Here is a 16,909-nt window from a genome sequence, read left to right as displayed (position 1 = left end):
TGGACGATAGTGAAAGGTGGCCATGGACGACGACCCGGTAGTGCGCGAGATCCCCGTGCATCTGGCCGATGAGCTGCGTCAAAACCTGTGCGTTTATTACTGCTGTGTGTTATCTCCATTTGTGGCGTTATTTATTGACTAAATGACCGATATAATGACTGGCGAACAGCTACATGGTGCAGTTCCCACTGCGACCGACCTATCGCCCGATGCCGGAGCCGCCGCGTCGCGCGCGTATTAAGCCGAATAACCAGCTGATGCAGCTTGACTTTCCCGTAGATCAGCGCAGCGAACATTTCGACCAGGACGCGGAGGATTATCTTAAGCAGAAGCATCTGAGACTTCAGTCGTCCAGTGTGCCGGCACTCTCGAATTACGTTGTGGGCGTGTTCCGCCAGGGCCAACTGCACCTCACTCCTCTCTCGGCTGTCATGCAAATGCGTCCCAGCTTATCACATATCGATGATGCTGCTAACGAAGAGGAAGAAGACATGGAAGTGGAGGAGAAAGTGGAGCCGCCGCCCGCCGAGATGAAGGAAGTGCAGTTCCAGTTCAAGAAGAAACAGTCGGAGCGCGCCATCTCGGCCATTCAGAACTCGTTTGCGTACAAGAAACAGCAGATTGACGCCGAGAAGTGGATTGAGCTTCAAGTGCAGGATAAGAGCGTACGTTTAATGAGATTGGTCATTGAAATTGTTGTCTAACGGGTGTGTGTATGTGGCTGTAGAGCGCTGGAGCGGATGATGAGTTTGAGAACTTGTTTAGCGAGAAGGAAGAGGAGGTGGTGTCGACCATGACAGCCGATGAATATATCAAGGCCATGCAGTACCGTGCAATGGCGTCTGTGGATAAACCCGCAGCTCCGTCCAACCCAGCACAGTACGTTCTGCTTTGAAATATTTTCTAAGCAAACGAGAAGCTTATTGCTGTATTGCTATGAACAGGACTAACGTGGAAGATGAGGAGGAGAAGGATGAGACGATGGAGCCTGTTACTGGACGTCTTCTTGATGGCGTTGACGCCAAGTATGCGGATGTGCTACGACTGCTCGCCACTGACCAAATCATGCACTTCGACACATTGGCTAAGCTTCTTCCGACTCGTAGTGAGGAAGAACTATTGGACGCGCTCAAGCACATCGCTGTACATGTTAGAGGGCGCCTGCTACCCTCCAGGTGCGTTTGGTTGGTTGAGTTAATGACGTCGGTACATAGGGGACTTACTCTCGTTGTGTTTTCCGATCTACCAGTGCCTTGGTGTGCCGTGGAGAGACGACGGTGCGCGCTCGCAATGAAATTATCAAAGCAGTACGTTAGACACTCTGGTGTTTTCTTCCTGCTAGAGACTGATTGCTTTTCGTCTGAATGTTTAGTTGTCGAAGACGACCACTGGTGTATCGCGAATGGAACTTGTGGAAGATTTCTCTCTGGATGCTGACGTCGCCAAAACAATCCTGAGTGGTAGGGGCTCGCAAACTTCAGCTACTTGGTCGTTGTTTTCAGCTACTTGGTCGTTGTTCATAGTTCTAATTCCTCGTCTGCATGGTGGGTATTTACAGAGTTTGCTGTTCTGGAGTCGACAACGCGCAAGTGGAGCTTCCGCCTGGGCCCCGACAACTCGTTCACAAAGCGGTTCCCCGCCGTCGCAAAGGCGATCAAACTTTAGAGCGTGGATGCACCGATGCATGATAGAGACAAAAGTTGCACTCGCGGCATGTTTGAATAGTTTCGCAACCGCAGATTCCATCAGATTGTGGGCCGAGCGTCACTCTTCCCCGCCGTCTCCTGTTCCTTCTTGTTGCGCATGAACTCTAGCGCCATTGCCCTCCACTCGGCATACTCTGCTGGCGTGGCTGCAACCACTCCTTTCCTAGAAGACACTGAACTTCGTGCGGTTGTTGCACCCCCACGAGATGCTCGCAATCGCTGCAAAACACGCTGTTGCGCCAATGTCGTAGGTGGAGAGGCCATTTCACCGTCAAGGCTCGTCCTCTGTCGTTTTGCACGCTCCTCCTCTTCCAGTTGCTCGAGACGATGCTGCTCTACGAGTTTCCTGGCTGCTCTCTCTCCTGCCAAGCTCCGACGCTTCTTTCGATCCATGATCGCGCCGCTCAACGATGCCTGACATTGGGCCTGTAACATTCAGTGAGTGAGTCAAGCTACACCAACACTCCACTAATAAAACCAAGTGCACGCACTTCGATAGAAGACACGATCGCGTTGAATTCCTTTACATTACCACACACAGCTTCCAGCAGTTTTTCTTGGTTCACGTTCATCTAAAGCACACAAATTGTCAGCAGCTCTTCAAGATCGTCTTACTTCTCACACAATCTCTTACCTTTGCCTGCTTGGTAACTGCAAACAAACATGCCGCTGCAAATACTGGGTCTTGACCATTCATTGTGGCCACCACTGGTCCCAGCGGATGCTTGCTCTTCTTTTTCCGGTTCGCAGCAGCCACCTTTGCGAGATACGCGCGATATTCGTCCAGGACTCGATGCACGATCTCCGTCAATGCCTCACAACCGAATTTAATGCATAGCGCAGCCGGCGTCGTCTTAACTACTGTGCGGACACCCACTGCGTCCACCACCTTGCGCACTGTGGGCTCCACTAATCTGCTATTGGCGCCTGCGCATTTTGCCAACCGCTTCTTGTCCACAGGCTCCTCCAGCGCCCGCGCCGCCACCAAAATGCACGCAACAGGTCCAGCAAACGGATCTAGCGCTGCCGACTTCTTGGCGCTCGTCACGCGCCAGTTCTCCTCTGCTCGAGCCACCACACGCGCTGGTAGACCTCCATACTTGGCGGCGATCGTCTTGACGTCCATTGTGCTTGTAAAATGGCTACATGATACCATATATTGTCATTTGAATGTTATATGATAGGTCATTGATGTAACGGTTGTGTAACACCAGATGTGGAATTGAAGCCCAAGAGGCCACGTTGACCGCACGCGATGGAAGTGGAAGACGTAGACGCGTTGCCACCGGCTGAGGTGTCTGCTGAAGGTAAGAGGACAAAGGGGGACTGTACGTGCATGTCGACGTGTCCGGATTTGTGTAAAATGTGTCTTCTTTTAACCTTTTTTTGACGCTATGGCAGACCCGCAAGTTGAAGAACCTGAGATTCCGACGCAGCAACAACCTTCCCCACCTCATTCCAATGGCGGAGCGGATGTTGTGACGCAATTACGAGCATGGAAGGAGCGCGGTGCACGTATCGAGCAGTTGCTGGCTAAGAAGAACGCTAAAATGCAAGAGATGGAGGAGACGGTGAGCTGATAGACGCTATTACGGCCTGAAAATGGCTGACGTGGTGTGATTATGCAGGAGAACAAGCTGAAGCGTTTACTGGCTATGGCCAAACGTAGTATCGACAATAGCAAACAGGAGTTAGCGGAGAAAGATGAGACGATACAGAAGCTGCGGGAGGAGCTGGCCAAGAGCCAACAGGCCAGACACTCGTGGTTCGTGGACGCATCTACGCGCGATCCAAGGCAGTTGCTGCACAAAGTGGCGCATGGGAATCTGCTCTGGTGTCTGGTCGAGTACGTGAATGAAAACGAACTTGACGACTCGACCGAGTTTGCGTGGCACTGTTTCCATAATGAAGAAGAGATACAGGAATACGCGAATCGTGCGACGGGAGAGCCACTGACGCTACCAGATTTGTCCATGGCGCCGTATGAAGTGGAGCGTGTGGTACGTATTGCTGTTCTGGTGATGTAACTCGTGGTGCTAATGTGTTTGATGTTGTGTACGCGTGCCATTTATTGTAGAAAAAGAGTCTGAAGGAGGAGATCGACCGCGTACAGGAAGAGTTTCGTCGTTATCGTGTGCGCTCGGAGATCACGCGTAAACAGAAGGACGCAGAGATCCGCAAGGTGTGTTACTGTGTATGTATGAATAATTAATGCGATGCTGATGAGACCGACTTGGTTGTGCAGATGAGCATGAATGTGATGGCGAAGCAGACAGAGCAGATATCGGAGACTGATCTTTCTGGGGAGTTGCAGTCGTCAAAGGCGCAGATCCGTCGACTGACAAAGGCGCAAGCCGAAGCTGAAGAGCGGGTACGTATAGCAGTGTGTACTGTTCAATCACGGTGTTTAATTTATTCGAACTATTGTCGTGTTGGCTTGCAGGAATCCGACTGGCGACGAAAGTTTGAGAAGTTGATGAAGGATTATGAGAAGCTCAGTGGCACTATGGGTGAAACAATTCTCGCGATGGAGTGGAGAGAGAGGTGCGTTGTTCGCCATACTAACGTTTGGGTAGTGCTCGTCTGACAGTCGTTATTTATTCGTTAATAACAAGATACGAACAATCAGTTCGAGAGAAGCAAGAGCTGGAAAAGAAAATGGAGGAATTGAAGCTGATGACCAGTGGAGCGTTCGGTAACGGTAGCGACAATGGCAATGGGGATCTGCAGTCTCTGCGACAAGAGTTCGCGCAGTACCGGAAGCGTGCTTTGAATGCCGTGGAACAGAAGGAGAAGGAGCTGAACGATATTCAAGCGCAGTACCACGAAAACGGAGGTGGGAGCAGCAATGCAAGTCGCACGAACAGTTTCAAGGAAGTTCGCGTTCGTCGCATGAGCATGGAGTCCAATAGCAGCCTGTCCGGATTCGAGACGCCCAACGCAACCAAGACAAACGAGTATCTGAAGAATATAGTGTACAAGTACATGGCCTCGGACCAAGACGAGGTATGTCAAGGACTCAGAATCGATGTAAGCATACTCTGTACTAATACTGCTATTGTTTGCAGGCCAAAGAGCACATGGAGAAGGCAATCGCGACCGTTCTCAACTTCACACCAGCAGAAATCTCTGCAATTCAGGTACAGCAATGCAGTTTACACTCCGAACTGCTTAGTTACTGACCTGCAAGTTGCGTTCTTTTGGTTGTTGTGTAGGAGAAACGCAAGCAGCAGCAGGGCTGGTTTTGGTAACTCAACTCTGAAATTCTATGAGTACACTCGCTCTCGCCTCCTTCAATTTATTCCGGTTGAGCAATTGCCTGTCTGTTGTTCTGATGGATTTGCAGTTGAGTTGAATTTTTATTGCTGTGAAGCGTTTTGATACTTAGTTTTCCTGGGTTTCCTGTGCTAATTGAGCTCGTTGATCGTTATCGGATTTGAGCTTGTCGAGGTGGCGTATGTATCTCTCCATTCGTAGAGTGACCAGCGTCGTCGCTTCAGTTCGTCGCGAGCAACATCGACAGCCTTAACACCGAGTGCATTTTCCAGACAACCGTAACAAAGCGCGATCTGCTGTTGTACCAAGCGATGATCCGGTAAAACAAACGTAAGTTTGTGCAAGCTACGACAGTCCGGACACACGTAGCGCTCGCAGAGTTTACACCGACGCCGCCAGCGGAAGTTCCTGCCCCCAGTCATTCGACTAGCAGCTGCAGAGAGAAGACTGGAGACAGCTGAGCGCTTCTTCCCACAAGTCACACAAGGTCCGTCAGCCATGGGATCAACCGGTATTTGCCTGTCTGATCGATGTCTTTGCCGTATGGCCCATTTGATCTTCTTCATCTTGCAACAATGGACATTTCTGGACACGGAGAGCAGCGTCCGAGCAATTGACCGCGTGATAATGGAGTTCTCCAGTCCATTCAGAGGATTGAGGAAGCCTTTAACGTAGACATCCGTTTCGTCGCTGTTCTTCTGTCTGTAGAATGCGCAGATGGACATGTTGCCTCGTATAGCGGATGAACGCTCTGGTGTCTCTGGGAATTGGATCGAGTGCACAATTTGGTAGCCAACTCGCTCCCCGTTGCGAAGATAGTCGACACCCGTGGCCTCCAGATACACGTAGTCGCGGTTCTTTACCATCGCTCGAGCATGTTTCGACTGACCTTTCTCCATCCACTTGACTACAACCGACGTGAACGGGTCTTCCACTGTTGGAGAGACGAGTGTAGCTAACACACTGCCACGTACAAGACCGTCTTTGACGTACGACGTCTTGACCCGCATCTGATCCAGTGTTGGACACATGAATCCGTACATTGTATCGTCCAGTTCTCCTTCGATCGCTCCAACCACTAAAACTGACGGTATGGTAGTTGTTGAGGACTGCGTGAACACTGGCGCTCGTCGGTCTAAATGTCCTGCCGCCGCTCCCATCGCCGCTCCAAAGTTAAATGACGGAGTGCTGCTGCGTTCTGCGTATGAGCGCAGCCCTCCCTGTTCGTACATGAGTTTCCACCGGGACTTGTCCACATTGTTGCCGTTATCATGCAAATGCCGTTCGTATGCCTCCATGTTTCGTGCCACGAGTGTTTGTGTCAATGTCTCGAGTCCTACCACCGCCTCAGCTGACAGTGATAGAGGCGCGAAAGGGTTCGAGAAGCGCTCGCTGACGCGCGACGCTCGGTTATCTTCATTGAGAACGGTGCTGGCTTCCGTTCGCCGGTGGTGCATGCTCAGCAGCGCTCGGAATCGACTGTGGAGAGACGAAAATTCAGCCACGTAGGTCTCAACCGCCATCGCTCTCGGTGGACATGCTTCCTCGCGCATAAATCGGCAGTTTAGCCAGGTCGAGGTGTTCCCAATGTAAGACGAGATTTTGAGTCAGGAAGCCGTGGCACATCATGGTCGACGTGCCGAGTCCAGCTGCTTGTTGACCCGTTTTCGACAGTGTCGGGAGCGGATTAGGCCGATATATCGCCTGATAATCTGGCTTTCGCTTCAACTGGGCTTCCCAGACTTGCGGAGATGGCCCTTCACCGCAGGTCGATTACAGGTGGTGTCATACATCTCGTCAACTTGGTGAAGGAGCGCCGCACTTGACGACCATCGCGGAACTGACCATTTTCATTTGTGGTCACGCGGTTAAGCGACCATCAATCCCGAGTCCATGGCCCATCTGCTCCAATTTTTTTTCTTAAAAAAAATGCAATACTGCAGACGATCCTGAAAAAAAAAGTGTAAAACGTAGCTTTATTGAAGCGGAGCAAAAGCACGGCACAAGCATTCATGTAGCTGGGTTACATCATTAACTGGGTGGGTCTTTTTCTCTTTTCTTTTGTGCCATGCGTTAGGACCACTATGATCGGCATAAAGGATTTTCGTCGGGTCACTTTTGGCTTTACATGTATTTCTTCAAGAAAAAAAATTATTGTGACGAGTCCTTAGGAAAAGTTTGACTTCTAAAAAATTACTCGTTTCAATACGACTCGAAAATATGAAAAGCTTCTGTCGCCGTATCTCGATAGAGTCTCGGCGGCGTCACTTGAAGAGGAAGGCGTGCACGACTTGAGGAACAGTAGTCTGCCCGGCGCAGCAGCCTCGAGCGTCGATGGCAGTGTGACGCATGGTAAGCGAGAGAACTTCATCCACGAATTTCGCCAGTGTACGCTCTAACCGCTTGCCACCGAGCAAGCTGACAAGGACTCCATTGGGGTTCGCTCCGAACACGACCTGGTCCATGAAACCCGTGCAGAACGCGCAAGGCTCCACGCGATGCGCGTCGCGGACGATCTTGTAGACTTTACTGCGAAGATCCACAAACTCTAACCACGTCCGTTCGATCCGGATGGTCGGTCTCCGTAGCCGTGCGTCGTCTTGCTCCACCTCGCTATCCGCGCGATCGAAACTCGATGAGTCAGCAAATATTTCGACGATGAAGTAGTGTTTCTTGGCTTTACCTGCGTAGCGCACTTGAACCGCGTCAATCTTCTTGAGTTCCAGCAGCGCATTTCGCCGAGTCGACACGACCGAAGGTGTGGTCATGACCGGTACCAGCAGTTGAAGGTTGGATCCCCACTTGTCGGAGAGCTTTGGCAGCATCGCACCAGAATGTCAGGATGATGAAATGGCTTACTGTTTTATGGTTGTACGCTTGCTTCACGGCAAAAACGAAAATGAGCTACAGCAGATTAGTTAGAACGGCGAGGGCGGCGACATTAAAGCTGTGATGCAGCGTTCGTCGCTCATCGAAACCTGAATGTTTACTGAGTACTATATTGCAACGAGCATATAGGATAAACACTGGGTTCGATGTTCCGTTTCGATTCATCTAATCTTGCCGATTAGACTTGCGTCGGATAATGTGCAGCAGAAACATTGGCACGCTCGGTACCGGTATTAGCTACTGCAAGCACTAATTATCGTAGACACTGGCCATTTAACCGAGTTCATGAGCCAATATCATGCAAAGTTGGCATGACCAAATTTCATGCAAAGTTGTTAGAATCATCATGTCGTTTTTAGAGATGGCAATTGTGCGGTATCGAGCAAAGCAAACTGTAGTCGCTGAGCACTTCTGCATCCTGCACAGGACGAAAAAAATGAATTTTGATCGGAATTTCCGATTCGGAAATGTGATATTTCAAATTTTAAATTTCTTTTTATTTTGTTAAAAATAAAATTTCGAGAATATCTGATGTCAGAAATCTCGCGACTATCAATTGGCTGAAAAGATCTCGTATTTTCCAACCAGCCAGCTCCATTGATTCGATTCAACTGCCATCGAATCAATTCAAGTTGACAAGCGACACCTTCTTGTGCCATGAGCGATCCCGTGCGCGACCAGCGCTTCCAGAAAGTGCACAATGACCCGGTAAAGCGTCTGAAAGCTGTTGCATCGATACGTATGCAATTGGCCTAACTAACTATGCTAAATAACAGAGATTCGCACGAAACTCGAAGCGCAAGAGCAAACTGCAGATTGACCGGCGATTCGCTGGGGCACTCAAGGACGAGCGATTCCAGAGCGTGCAGGGCAAATACGACAAGTATGGACGTCGCGTTGAGAAGAAAAACAATGAATTGAAGAAGTTTTACCATTTGGAGGACGAAGAAGACGACGAGGCCAAAGCTAAAGCTCCGTCCACCACAAGCTCCGACGACGACAATGAAGATGCGGACGCTACAGTTGCCAAGAACAATGAGAAACTCTCGCGTCTTGACTATCTGAACCGCATGGCACGCGGCGAACTCGAGTCTGGATCGGACAGCTCCGACTCGGACTCAGAGGCCAGCGACGACGAAGAAGTCGAAGCTGTTGCCAAAGAGGAGGAAGAGGACATCCCCATGGGAGAGGAGACCAAGCGATTCGCTGTGCTCAACTGCGACTGGACGCGTATCCGCGCTGTGGATCTGTTTGCACTGTGCCAGTCGTTCGCACCTGCCACTGGAGCCGTCCAGAATGTGACGATCTATCCTTCCGACTATGGTCTCCAGAAAATGGTACGTACGAAGTGTTCATTTTGAGTTGAACTGAGCGATTCGATACTGACATTTCAGTTGGATGTATGCAGAAAGAAGAGGAGCAGCACGGACCGCAGGGACTCTGGGATGACGAGAACAAAGAGAACCCAGACGACGAGGAGAAACCAGAGGCTGAAGAGAACGATGAAAAGGACAGTACTGAAGAGGAACAGGCTGAAAAATCTGGCAGCGATGACGAGAATAGCGACGCGGAAGGTGAAGAAGACTACGACTCAGATGACCCTCTCGGTGTTAAGAAGAGCGTGACGATCGAAGGCGAGTCCGACGGCTTTGACCGCGAGAAACTGCGCAAGTACGAGCTCCAGAAACTTCGCTATTACTACGCCATTGTGACGTGCGATTCAGTCAAAACAGCCAGCACGATCTTCGACCAGTGCGATCAACTCGAGTACGAGACCTCGTCGAACGTTCTCGACCTCCGCTATGTGCCGGACGACACGACCTTCACTAATCCACCAAAGGAATCGTGTGACAGCGTTCCTGACCGCTACAAGCCTGCAATCTTCGCTACAGTGGCTTTGCAGCAGACAGACGTGAAGCTCACGTGGGAGGAGGATGACGAGCAGCGTCTGGAGCTTCTCACGCGTCCAGCAGACTGGAAAGATGCCGACGATGACGACTTCAAGGCGTATCTAGCGTCCGATGTATCGGATGCCTCTGAAGCTGAGAACGATAGCGACAGCGACGAGGAACAGGCTGAAGCTGCCCCAGACAGCAAGAAAGAGGCCAAGAAAGAAGCAAAAATCAAGAAACTACGCAACCGATACCGGTCGATGCTGCTGGGTAGCGACGCAGAGGACGAAGACGACGATAACGTCCCGGAAGGAGGCTTGGGAGCTAGCAGCGATGAGGATGACGCTGCCGGGGATATGGAGATGTCGTTCACTCCTGGAGCAGGTGACATACTGAAGGTCAAGCGACAGAAGGAACTGGAGGCGAATGAGACGCCGTTCGAGAGATACACACGCGAGAAGAAGCAGGAGAAGAACCGTAAATTACACGAGAAGCGCGCAAAACAGAAGCAACTGGAACGCGAACAACGTGAAGTGCTTAAGAAAAAAGGTCGCGGGGCTAAGGAGGCCAATTTACTGCGTGAGGCTATCAACGGAGGCGACAGCGAAGGCGGTGACAGTGATAGTGAGCAGGACGAGCGCAACTTTGACATGAAGAAGATCGCCAAGCAGGAGAAGGTCAAGTCTCTTAAGGGCAAGCGACGTGCCAAGGAGATGAAGAAACTGGCCAAGCATAAGGCCAGTGGAGGACTGCAGGAAGGTTTCGAGTTCGATGCCGCCGATCCGCGTTTCAGCGCGCTGTACGCCAAGGGCTCCCAGTTCCAACTGGATCCGACGGATCCAAAATTCAAGAAAACGGAGGCCACGCAGGCAATTTTCAAGGAGCGGCGGCAGCGGTACGATCAGGACACAGCGTCTGCTACTCAGGCCAAGTCTACCAAGGACTCGACTGTCGATACCAGTAAGAACACGCTGAACGCCATGGTGGAGAACCTCAAGCGGAAGTCGCAGCAGCAGGACAAGAAGAAGACGAAAAAACACAAGAAGAATGCATAAGCAATTGTGTGGTTCTCAAAAATCCAGAGAGAAAATAGAAATGTTTAGCTTTGTCTGTTTCGATAGAGTTGAGCTTGAAGAGTCGCATTTCACTAAATCCTATTGAGACTCTACTATGCAGGTAAGCGCACTTTAATGCTGCTTGTAGCTGTGACGGTAGCTGAGTGATGACATTGCCTTGAGCAGCGCGTCCAGATCCAGGAAGTTCTACCCAAAGCTGGCCTCGTGTACTCGGAGCGTGGCAACTTGACGGAAGTGCTGTGCAAGCCCAAGATCATGCCGATCAAGTCGGCGACGTTACTGCGGATTGAGGAGATCGAGAAGCAGGCGCGCGCTCTGGCCAGACCTGCCACCGCCAACTCGCCTGGAGGCGATTACTACCGTCCAGCTACGGCGTCAAGGAAGTGATACTGACAATTACACATTGAATAAAACCTTTGCGAGCCAACTACCGCTCTTTATTCACTGTGATAATTGTCGTGAGACTGATGCTTGTGGGACCGATCTACTACGTATAGCGCGCTGTTACATGCCGCCCGAAAACATTTCTAGCAGAGAGCTGAGTCCCGATCGAGGAGGCTGCAATCCGTAGAACTTCTGGCCGATGACACTTAAATACTGCAATAATTAAAGAGCAAAAAATATTAGCATAGCACTCGCGATACTTCAATCAATACCTTCCCAACAGCTACGTACGCTCTTGAGACTATTGTCACGAGCAAGTGCGGGCGCATAACGCTCCTGAAGCATCTGGAAAAGGGGCAGCGCATCACGCTAAACGGCAAAATGAACAGCCACCGCCAGTCAGAAGATGTTTTAAACTACTACAGTTTGATCTGATCTCACCTCCAGCGTCAACAGCAGGAACCGCGTAAAATTGAACAGCGGCAGGTCCACCGGACGTCCAACGCTCTGACACTTGGCCACGTATGCCTCGTAGACTTTGTTAGCGTCGCGCAGGTTCTCCAGACTCAGCAGTCTATCACAAAGTAACCACGTTAGCACAGCACTTCCCCTTCATCACAACAACCAAACTCCTTACTGCAGCACAGCGCGAGCAAGGTACAAGTCGGATTCACTGGGATAACCCTGTGTCGACCACTGGAACAGCGCGTCTGCCAATTCTTGCGGGGTCTCGGCATGCAAAAAGTGCTTCAGGGCGTGCGTAAAGTCCCCAGCCGTGCGATAGGCACGAGCCAGCAGCAGCTGCAGCTCGGGGTCTCCGCGCTTGCGAGCGCCCTCTTCTGCCGACCACTTGACCGCGTTCTTGAGGACCACGGCCAGATCTGCGCTGAACTGCGGCTTGGGCTGGAAGACGGCGTCGATCTGGCGGATCCGCTGCTTGTGCGCGTCGTCCACTGGGTGGTGGAAGTCCGAGAAGACGGAGACCATGAGGTTGGCCATCTCGGTGGCCGCCGTGTTCTGGTCGTGCTCGATGAGCTTGAGCGCTGCCTCCTGCGCCAGCGCCACCGCCTTGTCCTGCTGCTCGGCGCTGGGCTCGTCCCCCTTGAGCAGACGCATGAACAGCGTCTTGTACATCTGCAACGCGCCGTAGAAATCGCCCGCCGCCAGCTGCACCTCCAGTTTCTTCGTCACATTCTCCACGCCAACGTTCTCGGGACTGGTGCTGCTGCTAGGAGCGGTCACCTTGGCGCCTGCAGCCTTCCGGGCTAATGCTCTGCGGTTCATCGTGAATCTCGATTCGTATCGTAAATGATATTGTACAGTTAGTAGTGAGCCTATAGTATTGCATAGCCTATCACAAACGATTCGTACTTGACAGGTCACTTTCAGTATATCAAATTGATTAACTACCGTGACTGCTAAAACAAACTGTCACTGGACATTTTATAAGCTTCCATTCATAACCTTTTTTTGTGAATCGAATTCACTGATCGGATTTAAAAGGGTTATGCTACCGTTTCTGACAAAAAAAAGGAAACTTACAGACAGTAAAATACGTCCATTATAGAAACCCGGTTAAAAGGATAACGTGATGATAACAGATTTGACGGGCTTGATGCTGTACCTTATCGGACATAACGGAATGACGCCGACATTATAGATCGCCCACCCTAGCTGACATGCCACTCGATGCCAATAGAAATATGTCTGCCACGAACCAAGTGACGCGGACTACGATCCAGGTGCGCTTCGCTGCTGCCTCTTATGCTGCTGCATTGATCTCTTGCTGATCTCACGCTGTTGCTGCCGCAGCTGTACCGGGACTGCTTGCGTCTGGCCAAGCACATCGGTGGCAATGTATGTCTCCGCTGCGTTATTCCACGACATGTGTGCTGCTGACTTGCTGTTACCGCCTGGTTGCTGTGTGCAGAGCAAGAAGGGCCAAGCCATCAAGGAGCTGGTGCGACGGGAGTTCGACAAGGGCCGCAGCGAGACGGACCCGGAGAAGATCGAGGCGCTGAAGGCCAAGTACGTTGGTGTGTTGTCGTCATTGGGTGTTGAGACTTGGTTGCTGATACCCTGCATGTGTGCTTCTGTTTCTACTACCACCGCGCAGTGCCGTCCGCGGACTGAGCAACTACCTGATGCTGGCCAACTCGAGCAAGGACCAGCGGCTGCACGACGCCATGAACAAGAAGTCGCCGCCCAAGGACGACGGCCCCGAGCAGGCAGAGTACCGGGACCTGTAAGTTAGAGCGGCTTCCACGTGCTAAAGCTTTGCGGTTTGCTCTGCAGTCCGCTATCAATCAACCTTGACCGCCGTGTCTAAAAGCCAGCGTTTTCGATTGCCCTTGACAACGACGTCAACCTGTAGGATCAAACCCGCAAGGAATGTAGCTGCGTTGCAATAACGAGAGGTTGACCTTCTCTGACAGCAGAGACACATTGGAAGTGCCAACTTGACACACCCTGTGCTTGTGGCTCAAGAATGCTTGGCAGTGCACAGTTGGTTCCAATGCACCAACCGTGCAAGATAGGACTGACGGAGAGTCGGACGCATTTACATACTATAGAAATGGTGTGGAATCCTGATATCCACAGTGGGTATCAGGTAGCTGCACTGAGCTTGATATCTGCGGCAGTCTGTAGGGACTACATGTAGTCTCAAACTCGCAGTTGTACATCCGCCGCATATAATGTATTATCGTCGTGTTAGCATGGTCAAGTCCTTTTGAATGAGATCATTGGCAACCTTCACCCGTGAAACGTTATTAAAAATAACTTGTCAAAGGTAAAAACGTATGTAATCGAGGCACAGGCGTTGGAACGACGCGAGGACGATGCAAGTTGTACTTCGCATTTTGGCATTTGCACACTTGTCGCTCGCTGCACGACTCGTGTGCTGCATTTCTGAGGATCACCAGTAGCAATATGGGTGCGTGTACGTCTCGCGACGCTAACCGGTCTCCTCGGCGGCTCAACAAGTGGAAAGTGGATGAGGAGACCCCAACTGTCGTCGACGGAACCGCTTCAACTCCAACAGGAGCGGATGACCAAGCTGCTGCTGCTACTCCAAGCGGAGAAGAACAGGAGAGCGACTTGGCGCTGAACTGCGTCGCGTACAGCTCGTTCTTGGGTAATGACTGCCTCACTGGGTGGGAGGACGGCTCCATCCAGCGGCTCAATTGGCGCACGACTGCCAGCGCTCCTGCCAATGTCTGGAAACCGCATACTCGCGCAGTGAACCGTATCGTTATTGGAGACAAACTACAGATGGTTTACTCGTGCTCGCGGGACACAACAGTTGCCATCACTCCTATCACCGACAAGCCAGCGTCGGAGACGGCGACTGTACTGCGTGGCCACCAACTGAATGTGTCGACGGTCGCAGTGGACGATGCCGAGCAAATGTTGTGCTCGGGAGGACGAGACACGCAGACGATTTTCTGGGACTTGACAACGAGCCACATTGCAGCCAAGAACACAACACCGCAAAACGTGGTAACGTGCTCGACGTGGTTGCCAGGCGAAGCGCTAGTCGCGCAAGGCAGTGAAGATTTGAGTGTAAAATTCTGGGATCCGAGATCTCCCCTACGCGTGCCTGCCCAGTCGCTACGTGGATTTGTGTATTTTCCGCTGAGTATTGCAGCGTATGGGGAGGGTGATAATACTTATCTTCTGACATCAAGTAAAGGATTTAACGGCGTTGGCTGCGAGGCTCGAGTATGGGATCGACGTACTGGCAAGCAGGTTATTGAGTTTCAAGGACATCAGCAAGATGCAACAGCGTGTTGTTTCCTACCGAGCAGTGCAGACAAAAGCGAAAACACTGATGCTCTGTCTGTGATCCCGGTGACGGCATCTAAGGATGGAACGGTGAAGGTGTGGGATGCTGCTACACTCTCTCCACTGGCTGAAGCTCATGCCGATGGAGCCAAGCGGATGTTCACGAGTCTATGCAGAGTGGACAATAGCACTCTTCTAGCAAGTACATTTGGAGGTCAAGTCCTCGCATATTCACTAGATCGTGAGAAGCGAACACTCGCATTGAAACCTCGAACCGATTAACCGTTACGTTAAAGCAGGAATAGCTTTTTTCTAAGTGAAGAAATATTTAGACACGGCACTAGAATTCCTTACAATCTCTCGTCGTAGCATGATGAGGAGTGGTGATCTTCTAGCGGAGTGTGTGCAGCAGCTTCGATCGTCCAAATTCGAGTTCGAGGTGCTGTTAGGCGCGTCTGTGACGAGTGTGTGGCAGGCTCTGGGGCGTCATGTGGCTCGGCAGTTATCGCAACGGAAAGGGGTATCACTCCAGCAGTTTGGCAAGTTCGGGTTCTACAAGGCGCAGACGTCCATGCTGCCTGCTACACCAGTTTTCCTCCTATCGGATCGCTTCACTTCAACGTACGGCGTCGTATGGCGCCATCGTTCATTACCAGCGCCACTCACTGCAACGGCTGAAATTAGCATGGCAGCTCTCGGAAATGAAGCTGGGCTTGGGTCAGATCAAACACGTCGAACTCTGGATGCTATCGTCATGTTTATTGGTAAGAAACTGCAGAGCGGTGGATGTTCAGGAAGATTTACACTTCCAGGGGTCGGAATTTTTACTCTCGACGATAAAGCGCTATTATTCTCTTTCGATTCAAGTTTGCTTCGTATGATCACACAGAATAATCAAGTGGAGATCCCTCCACCGTCTGCAATATTCAGAAAGAGCTCCACTGACCTATTGCGGAAGAAAGCGCTGCAACACAAAAGCGAAGATAAGACTGCGGGACTACAGCGTTCGATGTCTTTAGATAATACACTCCAAGCCATAAACAAGTCCAAACTCCACCTCAAAGCGATTGGCTTGAATATATCTTCACATGAGGACGACGTGGTTGCACCGAATCACCGAAGAGGGCACGGCCACAATGATGATAACCCAAAGAAGGAGAAAAGGCGGAAGGATATTTTACCCAACGACAGTAACAATACTGAAGTAGTGTCTCTAAATGGTAGGCAAATTCTACCTCGTTTCCTGATGCCGGAGTCGCGCGTACCTCCCGAGATGCTGAAGTCACGTCCGGGTCACGATCAGGTCATGCAAGCCGCGTACCAGCGCGAGGTGGCCAGTATTCAGCTGGCGAAGCGCGTAGACGAGCAATTCAACGACATGCAAGCTAATCGACAGCGTGTCGTACAGATCCAGGACTTGCAGAAGCGAGCAGAACAAAGCGTGGCTCGAAAGGAACTGAATGCTTATCTCAACGGCCAGATCGAGGAAAAGCGGCATCGGTCGCGTCAGAGATCCGCCTCCACCGACCATAGAGCAATCACAATCCTACCGTTGGAGCGCGAAATGAGCGAAGAAATGAAGCGAAGCGAGAAACAGAAGCTCAACCAGCGACTGAACGAGCAGGTGACGGCCAAGGCGGCGCTCAAGAAGGACAAGCGCACTTTGGACCAAGCCGAATCTGCCTATTTCATCTCCAAATTGAAGATACAGGATGCTTTAGATCGTCACGAACAGGTAGAGTGGAAACGCGTTGAAAAGGAGACGCTCCTTGCTGGATGGAGCCAACAGAAAGCTCTGCGTGCCCAGAAGAGGACGCTGGAAGTGCACATCTGACAACTGTTGCACAAGTCACAGATGTAGCCATGTTAAATAACTGACTTCTGCATCAAATAACGTTAA

The 16,909-nt window shown here is 51.2% G+C and overlaps 11 protein-coding genes across 21 annotated transcripts; 7 read left to right on the top strand and 4 right to left on the bottom strand.

Annotated features, from left to right (window-relative positions):
* Positions 1 to 22: 22 nt before the first annotated feature.
* Positions 23 to 1,665, top strand: PPTG_15663 (hypothetical protein; the record flags this gene model as incomplete). The annotated part of the gene is made up of 7 exons (XM_008912946.1): positions 23 to 87; positions 170 to 665; positions 728 to 879; positions 945 to 1,175; positions 1,250 to 1,307; positions 1,373 to 1,460; positions 1,559 to 1,665. 7 exons carry the CDS (start codon positions 23 to 25, stop codon positions 1,663 to 1,665), a joined length of 1,197 nt encoding a protein of 398 aa, XP_008911194.1.
* Positions 1,666 to 1,745: 80 nt separating this feature from the next.
* PPTG_15662 (hypothetical protein) lies at positions 1,746 to 2,832 on the bottom strand (the record flags this gene model as incomplete). Its single annotated transcript, XM_008912945.1, has 3 exons — positions 1,746 to 2,132; positions 2,198 to 2,278; positions 2,341 to 2,832. The coding sequence occupies 3 exons, from the start codon at positions 2,830 to 2,832 to the stop codon at positions 1,746 to 1,748; spliced, it is 960 nt and encodes a 319-aa protein (XP_008911193.1).
* A 73-nt stretch (positions 2,833 to 2,905) lies between these two features.
* On the top strand, positions 2,906 to 6,107 carry PPTG_15661 (hypothetical protein). Of its 8 annotated transcripts, none has more exons than XM_008912940.1 (9): positions 2,906 to 3,013; positions 3,108 to 3,277; positions 3,335 to 3,706; positions 3,784 to 3,888; positions 3,952 to 4,077; positions 4,150 to 4,250; positions 4,322 to 4,712; positions 4,775 to 4,846; positions 4,922 to 6,107. In XM_008912940.1, the coding sequence occupies exons 1-9, from the start codon at positions 2,962 to 2,964 to the stop codon at positions 4,955 to 4,957; spliced, it is 1,425 nt and encodes a 474-aa protein (XP_008911188.1). In that variant the 5' UTR covers positions 2,906 to 2,961; the 3' UTR covers positions 4,958 to 6,107. The 8 variants fall into 8 exon arrangements, with proteins under 8 accessions (XP_008911188.1, XP_008911187.1, XP_008911186.1 ...); XM_008912939.1 differs by having other exon boundaries at positions 2,906 to 3,034; XM_008912938.1 differs by having other exon boundaries at positions 3,952 to 4,250.
* PPTG_15660 (hypothetical protein) lies at positions 4,982 to 6,881 on the bottom strand. The gene has a single exon (XM_008912936.1). The coding sequence runs from the start codon at positions 6,533 to 6,535 to the stop codon at positions 5,114 to 5,116; it is 1,422 nt and encodes a 473-aa protein (XP_008911184.1). The 5' UTR covers positions 6,536 to 6,881; the 3' UTR covers positions 4,982 to 5,113.
* A 71-nt stretch (positions 6,882 to 6,952) lies between these two features.
* On the bottom strand, positions 6,953 to 7,950 carry PPTG_15659 (hypothetical protein). Its single transcript, XM_008912935.1, has one exon. It carries the CDS (start codon positions 7,805 to 7,807, stop codon positions 7,247 to 7,249), a length of 561 nt encoding a protein of 186 aa, XP_008911183.1. The 5' UTR covers positions 7,808 to 7,950; the 3' UTR covers positions 6,953 to 7,246.
* A 578-nt stretch (positions 7,951 to 8,528) lies between these two features.
* PPTG_15658 (hypothetical protein) lies at positions 8,529 to 10,818 on the top strand (the record flags this gene model as incomplete). The annotated part of the gene is made up of 3 exons (XM_008912934.1): positions 8,529 to 8,579; positions 8,648 to 9,208; positions 9,280 to 10,818. 3 exons carry the CDS (start codon positions 8,529 to 8,531, stop codon positions 10,816 to 10,818), a joined length of 2,151 nt encoding a protein of 716 aa, XP_008911182.1.
* A 43-nt stretch (positions 10,819 to 10,861) lies between these two features.
* PPTG_15656 (hypothetical protein) lies at positions 10,862 to 12,540 on the bottom strand. Of its 3 annotated transcripts, XM_008912930.1 has the most exons (4): positions 11,861 to 12,540; positions 11,665 to 11,797; positions 11,515 to 11,592; positions 10,862 to 11,436 (listed from the first exon to the last, which is right to left on the bottom strand). In XM_008912930.1, the coding sequence occupies exons 1-4, from the start codon at positions 12,505 to 12,507 to the stop codon at positions 11,344 to 11,346; spliced, it is 951 nt and encodes a 316-aa protein (XP_008911178.1). In that variant the 5' UTR covers positions 12,508 to 12,540; the 3' UTR covers positions 10,862 to 11,343. The 3 variants fall into 3 exon arrangements, with proteins under 3 accessions (XP_008911178.1, XP_008911180.1, XP_008911179.1); XM_008912932.1 differs by having other exon boundaries at positions 11,515 to 11,797; XM_008912931.1 differs by having other exon boundaries at positions 10,862 to 11,592.
* On the top strand, positions 10,934 to 11,226 carry PPTG_15657 (hypothetical protein; the record flags this gene model as incomplete). The annotated part of the gene is made up of 2 exons (XM_008912933.1): positions 10,934 to 10,939; positions 11,005 to 11,226. The coding sequence occupies 2 exons, from the start codon at positions 10,934 to 10,936 to the stop codon at positions 11,224 to 11,226; spliced, it is 228 nt and encodes a 75-aa protein (XP_008911181.1).
* Positions 12,541 to 12,888: 348 nt separating the features above from the next.
* PPTG_15655 lies at positions 12,889 to 13,968 on the top strand. 2 transcript variants are annotated; one of them, XM_008912928.1, is made up of 4 exons: positions 12,889 to 12,965; positions 13,036 to 13,080; positions 13,154 to 13,251; positions 13,340 to 13,968. In XM_008912928.1, the coding sequence occupies exons 1-4, from the start codon at positions 12,903 to 12,905 to the stop codon at positions 13,470 to 13,472; spliced, it is 339 nt and encodes a 112-aa protein (XP_008911176.1). In that variant the 5' UTR covers positions 12,889 to 12,902; the 3' UTR covers positions 13,473 to 13,968. The 2 variants fall into 2 exon arrangements, with proteins under 2 accessions (XP_008911176.1, XP_008911177.1); XM_008912929.1 differs by lacking the exons at positions 12,889 to 12,965; positions 13,036 to 13,080 and having other exon boundaries at positions 13,095 to 13,251.
* Positions 13,969 to 14,026: 58 nt separating this feature from the next.
* PPTG_15654 (hypothetical protein) lies at positions 14,027 to 15,370 on the top strand. Its single transcript, XM_008912927.1, has one exon. It carries the CDS (start codon positions 14,155 to 14,157, stop codon positions 15,289 to 15,291), a length of 1,137 nt encoding a protein of 378 aa, XP_008911175.1. The 5' UTR covers positions 14,027 to 14,154; the 3' UTR covers positions 15,292 to 15,370.
* Positions 15,371 to 15,382: 12 nt separating this feature from the next.
* PPTG_15653 (hypothetical protein) lies at positions 15,383 to 16,907 on the top strand (the record flags this gene model as incomplete). Its single annotated transcript, XM_008912926.1, has 1 exon — positions 15,383 to 16,907. One exon carries the CDS (start codon positions 15,383 to 15,385, stop codon positions 16,841 to 16,843), a length of 1,461 nt encoding a protein of 486 aa, XP_008911174.1. The 3' UTR covers positions 16,844 to 16,907.
* Positions 16,908 to 16,909: the final 2 nt, after the last annotated feature.

Source organism: Phytophthora parasitica, assembly GCF_000247585.1.
Source record: "Phytophthora parasitica INRA-310 unplaced genomic scaffold supercont2.51, whole genome shotgun sequence".
Classification (NCBI taxonomy): domain Eukaryota; phylum Oomycota; class Peronosporomycetes; order Peronosporales; family Peronosporaceae; genus Phytophthora; species Phytophthora nicotianae.
This window is presented reverse-complemented; position numbering and strand designations above follow the sequence as displayed.